Source organism: Pithys albifrons, chromosome 2, assembly GCF_047495875.1.
Source record: "Pithys albifrons albifrons isolate INPA30051 chromosome 2, PitAlb_v1, whole genome shotgun sequence".
Lineage (NCBI taxonomy): Eukaryota > Metazoa > Chordata > Aves > Passeriformes > Thamnophilidae > Pithys > Pithys albifrons.
In genome coordinates this window covers 101,779,950-101,799,591 of record NC_092459.1, presented here as the reverse complement: position 1 = coordinate 101,799,591, position 19,642 = coordinate 101,779,950, and the positions used below count along the sequence as shown (strand labels likewise).

The 19,642-nt window shown below is 39.3% G+C and overlaps 1 protein-coding gene across 1 annotated transcript in view; it reads left to right on the top strand.

Moving 5' to 3' along the window:
- The first annotated feature begins 1,231 nt into the window (after nt 1-1,231).
- The window catches only part of CLIP4 (CAP-Gly domain containing linker protein family member 4), a 32,701-nt gene continuing 14,290 nt past the window's right edge, over nt 1,232-19,642 (top strand). The window contains exons 1-9 of the mRNA XM_071580091.1: nt 1,232-1,322; nt 2,661-2,697; nt 4,908-4,970; nt 5,566-5,712; nt 8,569-8,708; nt 9,598-9,691; nt 10,569-10,730; nt 13,953-14,071; nt 16,277-16,513. Coding sequence (XP_071436192.1) covers nt 5,580-5,712; nt 8,569-8,708; nt 9,598-9,691; nt 10,569-10,730; nt 13,953-14,071; nt 16,277-16,513 — 885 coding nt within the window. The 5' untranslated portion in view covers nt 1,232-1,322; nt 2,661-2,697; nt 4,908-4,970; nt 5,566-5,579. The remainder of the gene's footprint in view (nt 1,323-2,660; nt 2,698-4,907; nt 4,971-5,565; nt 5,713-8,568; nt 8,709-9,597; nt 9,692-10,568; nt 10,731-13,952; nt 14,072-16,276; nt 16,514-19,642) is intronic.

Here is a 19,642-nt window from a genome sequence, read left to right as displayed (position 1 = left end):
GACAAAATCATTAAAGGAAAAATAAGAACCAAAGATTAGTTCCAAGAATAATATTCCAGGATATAATCAATAACTTTCCTCAGCTCAGTACTTTGCATTCAATTCCACTTAACCCTGCTTCCCTCATGCTTGTGCTTCACCTCCACTGAATTCATCCTAAATTCTAGCCTTCTCCATTATTTCTAGCAATTTCCATTTCAGGCACTTCACTAAATTCCATTATTCAGTATTGGCAATAAAATAATTACTTTGCCCAGAGCATCAAGTATCTCAAAAAAGGTAAACATCAACTGCCACTACTAAGCTCACATTTGATCTTGCTTACATCCCTGGCTTTAGAAGAAGAGCTTGAAGTATAACCTAAGTACCTTTGAGGTGAAAATAGCAAGCCTGCATTTTACTGGAATACATTTTTTTCTTTGCCTTTTCCAAAGTATGGAACATTTCTAAGAAGTAGAAGGATTGTCTTAGCTTTTTTCTAGCCATCTGGTATCATGTTTACTCTCAGGATGCAGTTTCATGCTCCCCTTATTTGAGTGTCTGAGATCTGAGAGAACTTGCAACTCTTGCCCTTTCAAGTAGTTCACTTGAGGTTAATTCCCACTTGTCATTACTACTATTTGTTCTTCCCCCCCTTCCCTTTATCACTGGGAAAACGACAGAAACCTGATTTTAAACCAGTTATATTTACTTCAGTGACTCAAGTTGAACACAAAAAGCAGGCCTTGGCTGAGCTTTTATCCAAGTCAAATTCGCCTCAAGCAGCCTGGGCTCAAGCCGTATGACGATGGGTTTATCACTGCACGGGTTTCCCGGAGATTACCAATCTTTGGATTTAGATTCTTATTAGGTTTTACAGCACGGGATAAGCACCCTTTGAAAAGCCTTCTTGGGGAGCTGCTCCTTTCGTGCCTCCAATCGGTCAATGAATTAACTGGGGAGTCCAGATCCCCGAGCTGTGCGCTGAACTGTGCCAGCGGTTACGCGTGCCGCGTGTCCCGTGTCCCCCGTCCCTCGGCGCGGCGGCGGGTGCGCTGTGGCGCCGTCTCTCCTTGCTACCCACCTTTCCTGCCTTGTCCCTGTTTCTCTCCGGGCGAGGGGCGGGACGCGCCTCCCGCGCCGCACCTGCCGCGTTCCCGTTCCCGCCCCACGGCCCGAGGCGGGGCGGGGCGAGGGGGCGGTGCTGGCCGCCGATTGGCCAAGGAAGCGGGAGGGGGCGTGGCCCCCAGCGGTGGGCGGGCCCGCGGCCTCGCTCGGCTCCGCGCGCTGCCGGAGCGGGCGCGGGAGGTCCTGGCAGTGTCCGACGCGCTCGGCCACAGCAGGTAGGGCTGGGACGGGACGCGGCCGGCGCCTCCCGGGGCTCTCCCCATGCTCCCCCGGTGCTTCTCGCCCTTCCCTGGTGCTCACGGGGACGGGGTGGCGCGCAGGGGCCGCCGCAGCGAGCGGGCCGCAGCCAACCTGGCCCCACTCCCCCGGCTGCGGCGCACGGGCCGCGGGATCGGCAGGGCGGGCGCGCCCCCGGGAGCTGTCACTGGGAGCGCCCCCGGGTTTCCTTCTGAGAACCCCCCGTGGGAGCGCTGCCTGCCCGTCTGGCGGGGGAGCGCCGAGCGAGCCTGCAGAGCTCGGAACTGGAGCTCCCGAAACTTCGAGATTGTCAAAGCGCTTGTGCGGCGGAGGGCCGCGGAGATGGGGGGGGTCCGGAGCATCTCTCGTGTGCGGAGACACCGCGGGAGCGCGGCCTGATCAGTTTGGAAACGACTGACAGGGGACCTCTTTACTGCTTATAAATACCTCCAAGGCAGGCGTAAGAAGATGGTGCCAGACTCTTTTTTGGTGGTCCCCAGTGACAGGTGGAGGAGCAATGGCCATAAACTAAAACAGAAGCAATTCCACCTCTACACGAGGAGGAACTGCTTTACATTGAGTGTGGCAGAGCACTGGAACAGCTGCCCAGTGAGGTCGTGAAGTCTCCCTCTCTGGAGACATTCAAAACCCACCTAGATGTGTTTCTGTGCCACCTGCTCCAGGTGACCCTGTCTTGGCAGGGGGGCCTGGGTTACATGATCACCAGAGGCCCGTGCCAACCCCAGTTATTCTGTGAATCTGAGAAAACACTGCTGTGTTGCAAGAGGGCCCTGCACACCACCTGCAAAACCGGTCTTGAGTGTGCCAACATATGTATAACGTGTCTGCCACTCATGCTGTCAATGTTACGAAGCTGGAGGGTGGTGTATGTGCAAAAGACATGTTCTCTGAAATAATTTTTCTTCTTGAGCACGTCTAAGTATGCAGAGGAGTCCATTACATGGTTGTTGTCAAAAATAGCATCACATTTGTGACAGGTTCAGCTATCAAAGCTCAAGCAAAACTGTATGTTATCACTTGAAGTGCTTCACTGTTTGCAAGTGTTTATAAAACTTGCAGGAAAGCTTTGTATTTGTGCATTAATACAAATTGCAAATTACAAACTGGCGTACATGAAAAAGTTGGATCCTGTATAATACAATTTTTTTCCTATATATGTCCCATGTATTCCAGGGTAATGTGTGGATATCAGGAAACCAGTAGTTGCTCTTCAATCTTGTCAACAAAAGTGCTTGTGCATTTGATGGCCCCTTCAAGTTTTTTTTTCAATGATATTGCTATTTTTTCATTTTCAGATATAATTCAGTTGGAAGAACATATGTCTGGCAAATAGTAAGTATGATACTCTCTGCTGTGCTAAACTATCCTCTGTGGTAGTTTGGCAATGTTGTGAACAGAAAAATTATGTCTTTTCTATTATTAAATCTCTCTAATCAGTTCTGTTTTTCTAAACTCCTCTTACTAATATAAGGATATCATCGCTCTTTTGGAAGACCTTCCATTCCATTTCACCAGGACTTCCCATCTGAATCTCTGTGTCTTGTCTTGTCAATACCTCAGGCAGTTGTGCTTTGGCTAACAACAGGAGTCATTATAGAACAGTGTCTATTTGCCTTTTCCCTTTCTTTGAAATAGTTTTCAACCTTTTTGCCTTTCCAGCTGTGTATTTGTGATGTTAACTTGTTGTGTTGTTCTTCGGCCTGAGGTAGCAGCCCCTGGAGTAGTCATGGGTGCAGAACATGTTGCCTTGGCATTGCTGGTTCATTACTGTGCCATGGCAATTCTACAGCCAAATTCAGATCCTGCGGGGTGTGAGGCTGTGCACGCTTAGATTGGGGGTGTTGGCACTAGTGTGGACATGTGAAGCCATTCCTAATGGAGTTAGGTCAGCACATGCATTGTAGCACTTAGGTCTTCGTGTCACCTACCTGACAACATGTGTTGTTTCCCTGCCTGCTTTGCTTTGGCAGTTGTGTGCTGAATCCCTTTCATATGTGTGACAGATTGTATTCTCGCCTCTGACCCCTCAGGGTAAAAGATTCCGTGGATACTTGAACAGGTTCTGTTTTATCTGCTTTCCTGTGTGCTGGGAACAGTCTTTTTTGCATTAATTTTCAAATGTCTCTGTTGATTTCTAGTTCCAGCAACTTATGTCATTGTACTTGAATCTCACTTCTTCCTGTTACCATCTGCTCATCTGGGTCTGGCTCATTTTCATTGTGTTTCCTTTGTTTCCTCAGTGTTGTACTGGTAGCACTGTGCAAAAAGCTTATAATTCTTTTGTGTCTTTTTCCAGCCTAACAGGTTCAGCTGGTATCTCTTCTATACTTACGCATCTTACTTGTTCCTTTGTGCATTTTGTGAGAGCGTCTAACGTGCTGCCTGTGAAAAACTGTTGTGGATTCATGTGTTTTACAAAGCTTTGTTTTGTTTTTTCATAGCCTCTGAACAAGTATCAGGTGGTAGCAGATTTATTTCATTGTTGCCCTTCAAAAGAAACCTAATGAGTGACTTGCAACTTAAAAGACTTTCTAGTCCCTCATACAAGAAAGCTGTTGCTGTCATGCTTATGATGGTTATAAAGCCATTGAACTGTATAAACTCTATTCCTTACTGTAAGAAAATAATAATTGAAATAATTTGTGATATTTTTAATTGAAATAATTAGTGATATTTTTTGCCTTGTTAAATGAAAGAACACATAAGCCAATGCAATTTGATAATGCTGTGGGAAAAAATAGTCCTGTCCTTCCCAGTGGCCTCCTCCTTGATCTTCCCTTTGTGCCAGCACATGACTTTGTACAGCTGCATAAGATTAAGTAAACTACTTGGTGAAAAATGAGCATATTTCATGTGGATTTCTCTTTCCAATTTGAGGACAGGTTGAACTGTGTATGGTGTGCATGAAAAAGAGGTTTTAATTTATTTATTTCAAGATCAGCATTTTTAAACCTCCACTAAAATGCCTTTTATGTGAGCATGTAGGTTATGTGAGGTTCCCAAATAGTGTGACAAATTTATTTGGGGAAATACTAGAGTAAATGTATTCATATAGTTTGTTGTGTGTTAGAGGCAAAACTCAAAATAAGTCTCAGACTACTTTTTTTATTTTTCCTATTTACTTGTGTGTAGATTAAATGTAATAAAAACAAACATTCTTTGCAGCTCCACAAGGTCTTTCTGTCAGCAGATTAACTGAGAAAAGAGCACCATGTTGCAATCTCCAGAATAAAAATGTAGTTTGTTTAGGAGAAGCGTTGCTTTTACCCTGCATGTTTAATAATCATAACTCAAGATGCAAAATTGCAATTTTTTTAGCTGTGAGATGTAGTCCCAGTAGTGCAGTAGTACCTGTTTCTATTAAGAATAATGGGTTTTGTTATTTGTTAATGGATTTGTCTGAGAAAATATCTTAGAAGTGGTGGCCAGTTCTCCTCTGATCTTGGCCTGTGAACCATAACTAGGATGTAACTCGGGCTGGTTGTTAGGTTGTGTCCCTATAGCTCTCTATGGCCACTTAGTCTTTATTCTCTCTCCTCTAGGTTGTTGTAAGGCCTAAAAAGTTGACTGGAAACATCACAAGGGGTGGAGGTTACAGCGCTGTGGTAAGTGTGCTATTTTAAAACATGGAGGGGAGAAGCTGGGAAAGGAGCTGATACGGAATCTTGAGTACAGGAGTGAATCACTGGGTGATGAATTGTCTGCAGCTGTGTGTGGGAAGATTAAAGAGCTGAGGATTTTGAAAGAAAAGAAAACAGTAGCTGGTAGCATGTTCTTGCTCATGGTGAGGGAAAGGAATATGCATGCAGAGTATGAGGATGGTATTTGATGCTCCATGTTTTCTTAAAGCTGTGAAACACACTAATCCGTTTATCATCACTGTGTGTTTGCTTATTACAGCATTATTATTATTTTCTTTACTGCTTAAATGGGAAATGGGGGAGAAATATGATGTTTTCCATTAAGAACATGAAAGATTAGTGATGGAAGTCAAAACCAGAAGTTGGCTAACCTTGACAGCATACTCTACTGATTTTTACTAATTAATTTTTATTAGTTTGTAAGAATGTAATGGTAGGAATAGTTTATGTTTGGAAAAAGGAAAGATCTTAGTCTGATTGCGCAGTATAGCTTACTACAATAGAACCAATCTAAAGTATTTCTAATGAGGTTATTTATTAATGTTTTTTCCTCCTAAAGTGGCTTTCTAGAAGATGACCATAGAAGATCTCCCAGAACCTTCCTTAGAAGGAGATTCCCTCATTGAAAGAGAACGATTCTTATTCCCAAACTCTGAAACATCTGTTACTTTTTCTGTTGCTGCAGCACCGATGCCTTCAGACTGTGGTATGTACTTTTAACAGGAAATGAATTTGTAAGCAGCAGAGAACAAATTTAAATAATAAATTTTAAAAATATATCAACTCTTAATTTATTTCCTTTCAGAAAAATTTTTCTTCTTATTAAATGGGTTCTCTGTTAAAGGAAGTGAAAGATGAAGACCCATGCTTTTTCCATTTTTTTTATTACATACATTATAAATTCTATCTTTTTTATAGTTGTGTGTATGTGTGGACAGAAGTTTGTACGTTTTTCACATCTTGGTATAGAACTGGATATTGTGTTAAGATGTAAAATTGCAGTAAGTAAATGAAGTCAATCTGCATCACATTTAAAATCTCTAGTTACACTTTTTGTGCTTTCAGTGTGTAAGTGGTGGACTGTAAGGGGATAATTATGTTGGAAGTGGGACTGTTTGTCGTTGTAAGGACTGTAAAATGAGTGGTAGAAAATTATAGCAAGTATTGGTGATCAGCTTTTAATCTTGATTTGTCTTGACATGTATAAATTAAAATTTTAAACAGGCCATACAATATATTAAAATGTCAGCATAGGTAAGAACCTTCACTGGCAGCTACAATTAGAATGCCTTTGAATGTTGCAGAAGATGTTAACAGCATCTATATTCTTTAAAAATTACTGCCTTCACCTCTGTTTTTCCCATGCATTGATTAGAGCAATCAAGAGTATTCAGGAAAAATAAATACATGTAATGTTCTGTCTTTGACAGACTCTGCACTCTCAAGACACATTGCATAAGTTAGCACAGGCTGGGAATTTAACTGTTCCATATGATATATTTTAGTATATGAACATATGTCTTTTCATGGTTTAGCCCTGTTCTCATAACTTGTCTGTCCTAGTCTACTGGAATTACTGCCATTCTACTTTCTTATCACTTAAAAAAAAGTTCTATTCACCTTTTTTAAACATTGTGCTGTGATATCTTCCAATAACACTACAATGTCACTACTCTCTGTTCTTCCCAGTCTATGCCTGCTCATTGAATAAAAAAATTCCATTTATAGGAGGTTGCTGTCACCTGTGTAACAGTAACATTACTGAATCTGGGTATAGGAGGTTAAACTGCAACAGGGAGAGATTCTTAGTCATTACATTCAGTGCATTTATTTTTCCCATACGGTTGATCACTGTAATCAATACATGGAAAAGGTAGAGGGGGAGGAAGTAGTATTTTAAAGTACCTAGATGTTGTTGTCATCCTTTCATGGACCTTACTGTTTAAACAGATTTTCTATAATGATTCTTTGGTTTGCAAAAAGTCCAGCTGATCACCTCTTAAGCACTTAGGATGGTTGCTATTAGAACTTGGTATAGTCTTAGGTTTTTACACTAGCATGCAGTGTAAACAGTCTGCTGGAGCTGATTTCTGATGTACTCTTTGATTCAGGTTCTAGCTAGAAATCTTCCTGGTTGAGTAAGAATTGTGAATATCGTGCACGGTCATCAGACTTGTTGTCTAATTGCTGTTTACTTTATAGCTGTCAGCAATAGATCAGGTGTGGTTTATGTGGAAGGCAAATATTAATAGATAAATCAGTAGATGTGTGTCAATGCATGGAAGGTGGGGAAGAGCACACTTGGTCTAGTGCTGGGAGATGAAGGGTTTGCATTTTGTATGCTAGTTGCAAATAAAAATTCATGTTAAGTATCAATGAAGTTGTCCTCCTTTTCCATTATTGTGGAATCAAGGCAGTGCAGTTGCAGGAAATCTAAAGAGGTAGGAAGTGAGCTCTATGTGTGCTTTTATCTGTTAATCCAATCTGGAAGTCAGGTATGCTGTTTTTGAGGAAAGGATGGGATGATTCATCCAGAGGTGATTTCTACCATGTCATACACCCAGATGGCTGATGCCTTGTTTTGCTTAACCTGTATGTCTGGTCTGAGAGCTGTGCATCTGCAGTGGAGGCGAGCTGACATTGTACATTTATCCAAAACCTTTTTAAAAGGCAACTCCTTCATAGCTGCACCGGGATAAAAGTTCAGTCTTTGCCATGCGTCAGTCATTTGCTGATGGCAGTTGGTTCTGTTTCTGTTCCCTTTCATTATAGCCATTGCTATCCGTGTTCTTGCATGTAATTTTCCAGAGCTGAAAGAAATTCCACAAATTTCAAATAATGTGTATATACATGCACACACATACACCTGTAGGTAACATGGTATATCATACTTTTATGGTAAGGTATTTTATGCACTTATACTTTGGGTTGCCTGAAAGAACGTGAAGCTTAAAATCTTCCAAAATGTTTTGGTTTTCTGATCTTGGTTTGGTGCCTTAATGTTTGAAGATATTTGTTACCTCCAGCTGCCACCAGCTGGGATGGACACATTAATGAAATACTGAAAATAGTGGAGGCCATAGAATACCTTTCTCATTTGAGCATGTGTTTATATTTTGTTATGTTTTATGTAAGTTGTGATGGCAGAAGAAGAAGGAGAAGACATGTTTTGTAGCATATGGAGAAACCATGTATGCATTTGATCACTGAGAGCTCAATAGGCTTGTCTGTGCTTGGGAACAGCTTAGAATCTGCAGCCTTTGGCTGACTTGGACAACAGTAAACCCTTATTAACATAATCACTCTACATCACTGTTACTCCTTGCCTAAAATTAAAATCACTCTTTCAGTACTGTTGTATTGGTTGCTGATTCAAAGCTGTTTCAGAAGTCTAAGCAAGACCTTATATTAAAGGAAAAACAGGGCAAAAGTCAGCATTCTGACTTTTCCAGTGTAATGAGTGGTGAATTGACTCTCTACTATTCTTTGCCTCTTGAGTTTGAAAAACTAGATATATGTTAAAATTCAGGATTGTACATAATGATTTCTCTTTTTTTAACAGAGTTTTCCTTCTTTGATCCCAATGATGCAGCATGCCAAGAAATACTTTTCGACCCCAAAACATCAGTTTCTGAATTGTTTGCTATCTTGAGGCAGTGGGTTCCACAGGTCCAGCAGAATATTGATATTATTGGGAATGAGGTGAGAGATAAATGAAGATCCTTGAATGTTTTCAGTGTTAAGTACTGTGTTGACAACGAATAAAACCAGTTCATTGAGAAGCACAACTAATCATAATGCAGATACAGTTTCTGCCTTTTAACAAGTAATGACTGATCATGCCTTGTATTCCACAGGTTGTCAGCTTTTATTTGGAAAGGGAAAGATGATGGATAAAAATTCAGTATATTTGCATAGATGATATAAACAGTGTTTCTTCTCAAGGCAATTGCACAAAGACCCTTCACCTTGGTGTTTCAGTTTCCTACTTAGCAGTAATCCCACACTCCAATATGTGAAGTTACAGTGAAGCCTGACCTTAAGGGCAGTGTTTCCAAGGCACAAAAAAAAAGTTAGGAACTTAAGTATTTATGCAACATGCAATAAGCTACTTTCAGAAGACACTCTGTTTCTAGTAATTCCATCCTACTTTCTTACTTTTTTTCTTTTGGATTATGGGCTTTTCTGGACATGTAAAGATTCATCTTACCTTAGTACAACTGGGAGGTTTTTCTGAGTTGTGGTGGTGCTTGAGGAGTGGGGTGGGTATTGTTGAGAGATCACATAACAAGGTGATAGTTTCATAAGTTATTTTCCTATTGTCAGTTAAGCAGTTAACTTTTTAACATGTAAAGTATATGTTAGAAGGAATAATATAAAGAATCTTTAAAATCTGTAAATAATGCAGGTTAATGCTATGCCTATAACACTGTTTGTGTATGTTGCTCAGTTCTGCAGTTCCAGTCTCTTCTGCCAGACTTCATTGTTATTAGTCATTGAAATGAATCCAGGAGTCAATATATCTGAAATAATTTAGGAAATACGACTGATGTCAGAGCTAAAATGTGCTTGTTTTCTACTTGCCTGTCAGATCATTAAAAGAGGTTGCAATGTGAACGACCGAGATGGACTGACTGATATGACTCTCTTGCATTATACTTGCAAATCAGGGGCTCATGGTATTGGTGAGTAAAGAAACATCATTATAGATGTAAAAACCTAATTAATTCACAAAGGCTACTCTCACGCACTGTTACAGATTTTTCTCTTGCAGTAGATTTTTTTTCTTTAGTGTTTGGTTTTGTCTCTTGTAGTGGCCATCAGAAAGGAAGGTACAGCACTGCAGCGCAGCTCCAGCTGTGGCTGTTGGGAGTAAATTGAGTTAGTGGTATAGGTTAGGTATTGCAAATGGTGTTGCCAGCTTGAACGTGAATTTCATGTAGCAAAGACAGTTTCAGACTGAGGTACAAAGTGCAAACTAAGCTATAGTTTTCTTACAGCAGTGAAAGTAGAAAATTTAGGCGACTGGCTTTCTTTCACCCTCTTCATATCAGAAGAGAACAATAAACTTTGCATGATGATGATCATAAATACTGGAAATGAGAGCATGTTTAACTCTGTTTGAACATTCCTATTAGCTTTTTTATATTGTGTTACTTTCTTGTTGACCTGAAGCCGCTTCTCTGAGTTTGAAGTAAGTTTGAGTGAGGTCTGGCATAGGTTATCTTCTCTGGTGTTGGCAGATCTTTCAACGTAAACTTCAGCATTGTGACGTGTAATTTTATTTCTTCTATCAGATACTAAAATTCCAGGGTTTGGTAGCTGATGAATTATTTACATTAGGGAAAAACAGGTAGTGTTATATGCTATAGTAGAGTTTTCAGCCTTTTATGATAAAAGGCAATTTCTGCATCCTAATCCTGAAAAGAAAGGCATAGTAATTGCTCTGCTGTGAGCTTGAGGGGCTTAATGTACCTTTTGTGTTACAGATAAGCATGTGTATGTTTTTTGAGGTTAAATAAATCAATCACTTGTGCATATTTTACAAATTTTATCTTGCAGGTGATGTTGAAACTGCTGTAAAATTTGCCACTCAGCTTATTGATTTGGGTGCTGATAGCAGTTTACGCAGCCGCTGGACAAATATGAATGCCTTGCATTATGCTGCCTACTTTGATGTTCCAGAACTGATCAGTGTTATTTTGAAAAATGCAAAGCCAAAAGGTAGGCATTGTTACCTTTGTTTCATGTAGTTGTCCATATTTCTTTACTCTTTTAGTCAGTCTCATTGGTTCATTTTTGCCTTAACCTATTTTTCGTGGTTGACTGCAGCATTTCCATAGCTGGTTTTTATATGGGAGTTTTGTATAAGATGGTAGAGAAGTTTCAAATAGAATGGAAAGCAAACTAATTCTAAGTTACTAATTCTAAGTTGTTGAGGACTGAGAGACTGCAGAAAACCAAAGATATTACCATTCTGGTAAATTCTTATGATTTTTAAGATTGCTTAAACGTTGAGAAGTATGTTTGAAATGCTGAGAGAAGGGTAAAGAAGAAGTGAGGATTTGGCAACTGCATGTGACAAAACAGTGAGTGAAGCAATTTTGACATGCACATTTTTCCCATTTCTCTGCTATATAGATCATATGTAAGGAACAGTTGACTTTTTTGTTTGGCATAAATAGATAATAACTTCTGGAAAAATACTGTGAAGGATTGGCAATTTGAACCCTATTTATACTAATGCAAATAGTAATACTGAAATAGTTCTGAACCAGAACCGTTTGTTCCTGATTTGGTCAGGACATCAAAACCAGTAAGCAACTTTAGTACTAAAATTGTACAAATGTTAATTTGTTCTACTGAATATCCTTCTGATTGTGCCATTTTGCAAAATGCCTAATGCCCTTTTTTTAGTTAGTTGTACCTAGAGGTTCTGTCTCATAATTCTGAAAATCTGGTAGGTTTTGGAGTACATAAGGCTACTTGCCATGTCTTGAATCACTGCGGAGGTAGTTGTTAAGCTGCACTGTTACTAGTGTGACGTGCTTAAGAAGTGTCAAGTGTAGGTTGGGAACAAAAGGCAAAGTAAGACTGCACAGTAGTTAAGTCCACAGCACATTTCAATAGCCTGGTCTCCATAATTTGCATCAGCAGTTTAGGTCTTCTTTTAGACCTCATTTGCATTTGCGTTCTCATCTCCTCCTGTGCAGTGTCTATAGGATGAGTGGGACTTTCCTCAGATTTCCAAGGAAACTATTCCGGTTAAACGTCTCAGCAACTGGCAATTCTTGGATAAGCAGCTGATGTTTTTTATCTTGGGGAATGTATAAAATTATTTGCCCTGTGACATGAAAACAATGGATGGTCTGAATTAATAGAAAGAATAATTTTAGCTCAATGCTTCATCAGGCAGTTTTCAGAGAAGGGAGAACGTATGTAGAAGGCAAATATGCTTTGGATGGATCCATACTGAATTGGAGAAAAAGAAGTTGTTAATGTACAAATAACTTTTCAAGACAGTGGTATATTGAAGCTGAGACACCCATTGTGAAGCACAGGTGTTTCCCTTTGACTTACTGCTAAACTTCTCTTTATGATGCTCTGCAGTTAAATTCTTTATACAGATTTACTCCTCAGTTGCTACAACAGAGAGATATTTGATCTTGGATTTTGAGAGGTTTTAAATACAAAAATGTTAAAGGTTTAAGAATTAAAAATGTTGTAGAGTGGCATTAGATAATGACTGCAACCTGCATGGGTGTTACTGACAGACCATTGGTGCATATGAAGTTCCTCTACATAGTTTGAGAGTAGTAAGTGGGTAACATTTGATATTTATGTTTCTTTTTGTCACCTCTACTGTGCCCACTTAGGTATGGTCAAAGCTGTAAAAGAAGTGTTCAAAAACTCTAAAAATGAAGCTTGCAAGTCTGAAGAAGTCACACAGTCTAATTAAAAAAACCCAAAATTAAGCATCAGTTATTTTTTAAACTAGGAGTTCATGCAATGGTTGCTGGTTCAATAGCTGATGTTACTGATCAATATTTCTGCAAATTGGTTCCAGTATGTGCAGAAAATACTTGACAGTCGCTTAAACATGGAAATTTCAGAAGTTGTGTATAGCTACACAGCTTCCACTTGGCTTTAAACTGGTAATGTCTTCTGACATTTGGTATAAAAAGGGTGCATCTGTATTTGTAGTTGTCATTATGACTGAGGCATGACTGTGAATGCAGTCTTTTTTCATGCTAAATTGGTGTTCAATTAGTGCAGTTGTAAAACTCTTAAATTTTGATGTCAAATTTGTTACCTTTGATCTTCACGAAATTCAGAGTCAGTCTTTGCTGGTATGTGTGAATTTAATGTATCTATACAGACATAAATATTTATATATCTTCTCTATATATTGATACTTTATTTGCCCCCCAAAATGTTTGTTTAGTGTAACTACATATGGGTGCTGATGCAGTTGGGATATACTTTGTTTATGACATTTGAGAAGAGCTAGTGTTTTTTGGGACAGAGACTGATACTGGAGAATACTAGGAGACTGTACAGCCCTGGGTGGAAAGTTTTATGTTCCTTACCAGTATTTCAAATTGGAACATTATTGCTAATACTTGTTGTCTTTTGGTTTGTGTGCTAAATCAGCTGGAATTTTTAATTAACAGCCATATACATAATTGACTCAAAATGACATCTTGCTGGTGTTATTTAGGAGAAGAGTCTCAGCCTAACAGATATTAAAACTCCAATCTTCTAGAACAGTAATAACTTCATAGCAGATTGAAAGATATATTGGGGACCAGTGATGGAAATACATAGTATATCTAATCAAATGCAGTGCTCCATTTTCCAAACTATCATTGCAGGACCCTTCAGAGTGCGATTCTTTAAAAGCAAAGAAATTGTAAAAGTCACCAGCTCTTACTTTGTTCTTGGCCACTAGTAATTAAATCAATGTAAAGCAGAGGTATAATCAGTTTTCCCTTGCCTGGTTCCTTTCTCGCAAAGGAAAGCCACTGGTTGAAGACGCATCTCATTTTAACATTTGACACTTAGAAGCAATAAAATATTAATGTTTCTGAAACATTAATTTATGTGCAGACTTAAAGTTACTTGCTTGTTAATCTTGGCACAGTAGTTTGGGCATCCTGAATAGCAGCAATTTTGCTGTTAAGCCAGTAAGTAGTATTAGAAAATGAATGAAAGTAAATGTTCATCTTCCAGTTTGGTTCATGGTATGAATAAACAGGTGCAGATAAGGTTGATACTCTGTGTAGAATTACTTCTCATTTTCTGCGTTTGGTAGATAAATCATGCATGGTGTCTCTTTATAACTGTTAACATAAACTGTAAAAATGAATGTCCTCTCAAGGAATCTCTAGGGTGAAATGTTCACGTAACAGATTTGCACACCTCATATGTGATGTTTAATTGCAGATGTGGATGCCACCTGTAGTGATTTTGATTTTGGAACAGCTTTGCATATTGCTGCATTTAACCTATGTACAGGAGCTGTCAAGTGCTTACTGGAACATGGAGCAAATCCTGCCTTTAGGGTAAGGAGTTAGGTTGTAGATTGACTAAAAGGTGAAAATGGTACCTGGAAAAACTGAACAGTCTCTCCAGGATTTTGATTAGCTAAAAATGTGTTATGTGGACTGAAAGTGCCTCAGAAAACAATATTTATAGCCCATAGTGGATGATTTTGTATGCTTTGTCATACTTGCGTGTTGAAGTTTGTATTTTTGTGTCACAGTCTAGTTCATTAGTTCAAATAGCTTTCAAGATGTTCTTCTCTTTGTTGTTTGAGCTTTCGTTCATTAATACTTCTTTGTGTCTTGCAACAGTTGTCATGGCAGTGGTGGATCTTTTCAGAAATAGAGGAATACAATCTGTGCCCTCCAGAAATGCACTGTACTGCTTAGCAGTAAGCCTGGTCTTAGAGAGTGTCTGATAATGCATAAACATCAACTGCTCTGCTTAGTATCCTAATAATAGGCCTAAGTTATAGTGTAAAGTGTTGCTGTATGTGTCTAGCTACAAATCTTGGAGTTTGATTGTTTTTTGTATTTTTTTTTTTTTTGGGAGGAAGGGCTCGGGGCTTTTTTAGCATAGACAATATCTCATTTCTCTGTTTTCAAATGCAGGTTCTTTTTTTATAAGAAATTATAGCTGTTTTAAGGGTACTCAAAAGTATTTGTTTATGTGGCCCTATTGGTGTGAAATCTTATGAAACATTATTGTTCATACAGTTCTTCATGATACTCAATCTGGATCTCTTGAAAAATGCTCATTTGCTTGGTCTCTTTATTTAGTGTGCATGTATGTGTTTCAAGTTCCATGGCAGCTCTATGTTCAGGAATCTGTTGTGACAGGGAGCACAACTTTGTAGTTGCACAAGCATTCGAAGCCTGCAAAGGTGGCTCTGCCCTTGAGAAAAGCAATGCTGGGCTTCCACTGTGCCCTCTTTGCCTTCTTGCCTCTGCTCTGCCTATGCCTTATGTTGGCAAAAAGGTTTGAAGGGCACCTGGTGGGCTGAACTGCAGGACTGATGTGACCAGAACAATTGCTAATGTTATGACTAAAAACTCAAAACAAACTCCCCCTTCAACAGCAATATCCTGTTTTTAAGGTAGTGTGACTTGATTGGGGCTCCCCTTTTACTTACAGAATGACTGTAGATTTTTAAGGAATAGTAGGTGTTTGCTTTGTCAGTCCCACACTAAGGTTGTGACCAGAAGCAGCGTGCAGAGTTAGATTATATGAGAACAGCAGAGTGTAAATGCTGAGTAAGGATTATGGTTTTCTACTTCTGAGATGGTTTGATAGGGGGCTCAGGGAAAGTTGATCTTTTAGTCTGTTTTTTAAGGAATCAAAGCAAATAAAATCTTGCTCTGTATTATCCCTTCTTTGAGCTTCTGGTAGTGTCTGAATCCAGGGGCTCAGTTGAGACAAATTTGGAAAACTGAGATATTTGTTTCCTCAAACTTTGTGAAAATTGGCAGATAGATGAAGATCCTCACTAATGCCTTTGTTGAAGAGAGTGTAGGTAAAACTTGCTGACAGCCCAATAGCCTTTGGTGTCTTGGCAAGTGGCCTTGAGTTGAGGTTAACTCCAGGGAAGCTGCTGCTCCAGCAACTTGTCCTGTCACGTGGGACATTAACTGCTCTCTGGGATGGGAAGTGTTTTGAAAGGATTCTGTCCTTAATTCACCTCTCACAGGATAGTCTGTATAGAAATAAACCTGAACAGATTTATTCAGGTATTCATGTGAGCCATCACATTTGTATATTCTATGCATGCAACATATATTAATTAAATTCTGTCTTACACTTGGAATAAGCCTCATCAAGGAGTAAGCTGTACACTGGGTAAAGCTAAATTCTTTGGGAGGAGTTAGCTTTACAATATTGGCATTATAGACCAGATGCCCTGCTTACTTTCCTACCAAATCTGTGTTCAGGTACACAGATACATAAAGGTTTTTCTTTTTTTTAATGTGTTCTGAGTCCTAATAATGTTCTTAAGATTACAGATGTTGGTTATGCATAAATTTTGAAACTAAGATGCTGTACATGCTAACGTATATATCTAAGGATGTTTTGGCATCCTTTTTTGAAAATGTAGGTGTTTTTATAGTTGTGGTCTAGGAAAAATGTCTAATAAAGAGGATTAAATACTTCATGAAATACTGTGGGTTTGCCTAATCGGATTTATCTTGTCACGACATTGAATTCTGTGCTATGTTATGTTTCTACAGAATGACAAAGGGCAAATTCCAGCAGATGTGGTTCCTGATCCAGTAGATATGCCCCTGGAAATGGCAGATGCAGCAGCCAGTGCAAAAGAAATCAAGCAGATATTGCTGGACGCAGTGCCTCTCTCATGTGACATCTCAAAAGCCATGATTCCAAACTATGATCATGTCACAGGAAAGGCCATGCTTTTATCACTTGGCCTGAAACTGGGAGATCGTGTTGTTATTGCAGGACAGAAGGTATGGTGACTGACCTGCTACTACCCTCATAATTTTTGAGAGGGAATTTATTTACTCTTTTGGACACATGCTTCAAATTTGAGGGTCTAAAATGCTTTGTGGAAGGTATGAACTTGGATAGCAGCAAGGAACTGGTTACAGAAAGTAATAAACCGAACAGTTGTGTGATAAAGTTATTACTATGACAAGCAGTTTTGACAGGCATAGGCTGCATTTTGTATCTGTAAACGATTTTTGACAGGCTCAGCTTTTACTAATGTTTTTGGTGTCACATCGAAATGATGGTAAAAGTCACAGATTACTTTCTGAGGTGCCCAGCTTTGTTATGAGTGTGCATTTGTGAAGTACCCCTGACAGCTTCTAGAAGGCAGTGAAAAATTTGCTTAGCCTATAGTAACACCATTTCACTGGTGCAATGCAGCTAAAATCTTGCAGTGCTGTGCCACAGGGTTGTTACATGGTTCTGTGGAAGTCTAAGAATGTAGCTATTAGTGGTCCATCACAAATGTGAACAGCTTTTTAGAAGCTACTGTGATAGTCACAGTTTAAAAAATGAATTTGAAAATTGTAACATTGATACTGCAGTTAGTATTCATACCTTTTTATTTGCTCTGATAGCAAGGGTTCTGAAATGATTTAAGAGTGATAGAACTCTCTTAAAGGTTTAACCTTTTTTGATAAATATTGAAGGCATTTGTGAGCAGAATTTTATTTTTGAGTAGCTTTAGCTTTAATGATTTTTCTAGTAGAGCTTCAGATTTGTAACTGTCACAACTGAAGTGTTGATCTCCACCAAGCGTGGGAAGCAGCTTCCATTATGTATTTGCATTTGATGTGTTGAAATTAGGTTGGGAAAGGTGAAGGGATCACTAGCTATTTAGAAGGCATTTTAACTAAAGCACTAACAGGAAGACCCTCTTTAAAAGACAGTAAGAGTTTCTTTAACAGAAATCACAGTAAAAGCAAGAGGAGATAATGTAACTGCAAGTTAATGGAGTCTTTAGAGCAAGAAAATGTTGAAATTAATGTTCTTGTGTATCTTTCCTCCAAGTAAAGCCCATAGAACTGTTTGTACTGTAATGTGTATGAATAGAGCTTCCTGGGTTTGGTTACTTTTATTTTTTAATTGATTATGCTGTTACAGTGGTGTGTACAACACAGCATTACAAGTTGTTGGAAGCTGTTTTGCTGCTGCCAAAGTCCAGCAGGGCTTTCCAGCTAGGTTTTTTTTTCTTTTAAGGGAGCCAAAGCTGTCCTACAGTAGGTGGGAAGAAAGAATGTGACTGTGCCTTTTGGTCTTCCTTTTCCACGTCAGCTTTCCTCCCTTCCTTCCTTTGTGTGTGAGGAGCTGTTGTGCAGTACTCCCACATTTGTTTAAATGGAGTTGTTCTCAGCCCTGCCTTCCCCTCCCCCTCCATACTCTTAAATGTGTGCAGGATGGAGCAAGAGTGAAAACAGGATGATGAAAATGGTTCCCATTCTTAACCTTCTCCTTGATCATTTCTTATTTCTGGAATGTGGAAATCGAGACAAGGGCACTTGGAACAGCAGCACTTCTGTGAGCAATGTTTATGGGTTCCTGTTCTCTTTCCTGCTTCTGCAGTCTCCTAATATGTCAGCTTTAATGAAGCTTGAAAGCCAAACACAGTAGATGCCAGAGGGAAAATGGATTCCTCTCTTGATTCCTACTGTGCTTGTCATTCAAGTTGTCTTACAGGGTAGGAAGCTATGTAAGCAGGTGTTTGTGTACGTGATTTGGGGTCCCCTGGCTCTGCCAGCTCCTGCTGTGCTAGATTACATGTGATCTGAAAGGACACTCAGTGAAATGTGAGTGCAGGAAGAATAGCAGCGGGGAGAAAACAGTTCTCCTGTTCCTGCTCTGTTTCTCATGTGAGAGAGGCCCTCTGCTCCTTGTTTGCACAAGTCCTAGGGCATTTGAGCCTCAGTTTTGCTATCTCTCCCTCCAATCTGAAATACTGGTTGATCTCTTCCTTCTGCTCAGTAAGTGCCCTTTGGCTGGTGCCTGGAAAGTGGAGGAATTGGAGGAATCTGTGGGGCTGCTTGGCCAAACTTCCTGTGACTGAATTTGCTCCCTCTGTTGGGAGCTAGAATGTCTCAGTCTAGACTGGTGTAACCTACCTGCCTGTAACACTCAGGTTTAAAGGAGATCTTCAACATAAGGGAACAGGCGCTGGGTCGTGTTTATTTCTTTACAAACGTTAAGAAAGAGTAGCTGGAAGGTTTCATTGTAAATAAAAAGAGATTGTTTCTATCTCTTTACTGTGAGGTTTGGATTAAACAGGGAAGTCACAGTCAAAAATGAACTAATAATATTAAGGTCACATGAGATAAGGAAAACTGAGAACCTGAAGGATCAAAGGTTTTTATTACTAAAAGTAATTTTAAAATCAAATATAAAAAATAATTCAAATCAAGGTTAAATGTACTTCTGTTAGTTATTCCTCCCCCATGTGAAGTGTGTGAACTTAAAATGTATATTTGTGGAGACTCAGATCCACAAGCAAGACTAGTCTGTCTTGATATTCTTCATATACTTACCTGCCCAGAATTTGTAGTACATATTGAAGTCACAACAAATGTTTAAAACATTTTCTGGCTTTTATAATTTTTGTTTAATCATAAGGAGGGAATAAAAGACTTAACAAATCTTTTCTAGTGAAAAAAATAATTATGCTCTGAAGTTTACCCTTGAGTCTTTGCAACAGATATAAATATATAAACTGATAATGTGTGTATTTATGCCCATGGATATATTTATAGGGGTTTTTTTTAATCTAATGTTTCTGGGGGATCTCCAGTTCAGGAAGATGTGTAGCCATGATTCTGGAATTGTTGTGGAAGGCACTGAAAGTAAAACTCATTGGGCATATGCTCCTGTACCTTACTGACTTGGAGCTGTACTGTACAGGGGTATTTACTGTCTAAATGTCTGTCCACAACCACTCTTGTGTAATGCAAAATATACACAATAGGACTAAGATGTCTTGGAAAATGCATTGACCGGTGTTGAAAGGTAGGAATGTCAATAATTGAGAGAGATGGTTTCTTTCTCTGTTCTGCTCAAAACCTTGGAGGTGACTTGCTGTCTCCTTCATGACCTATACTGTA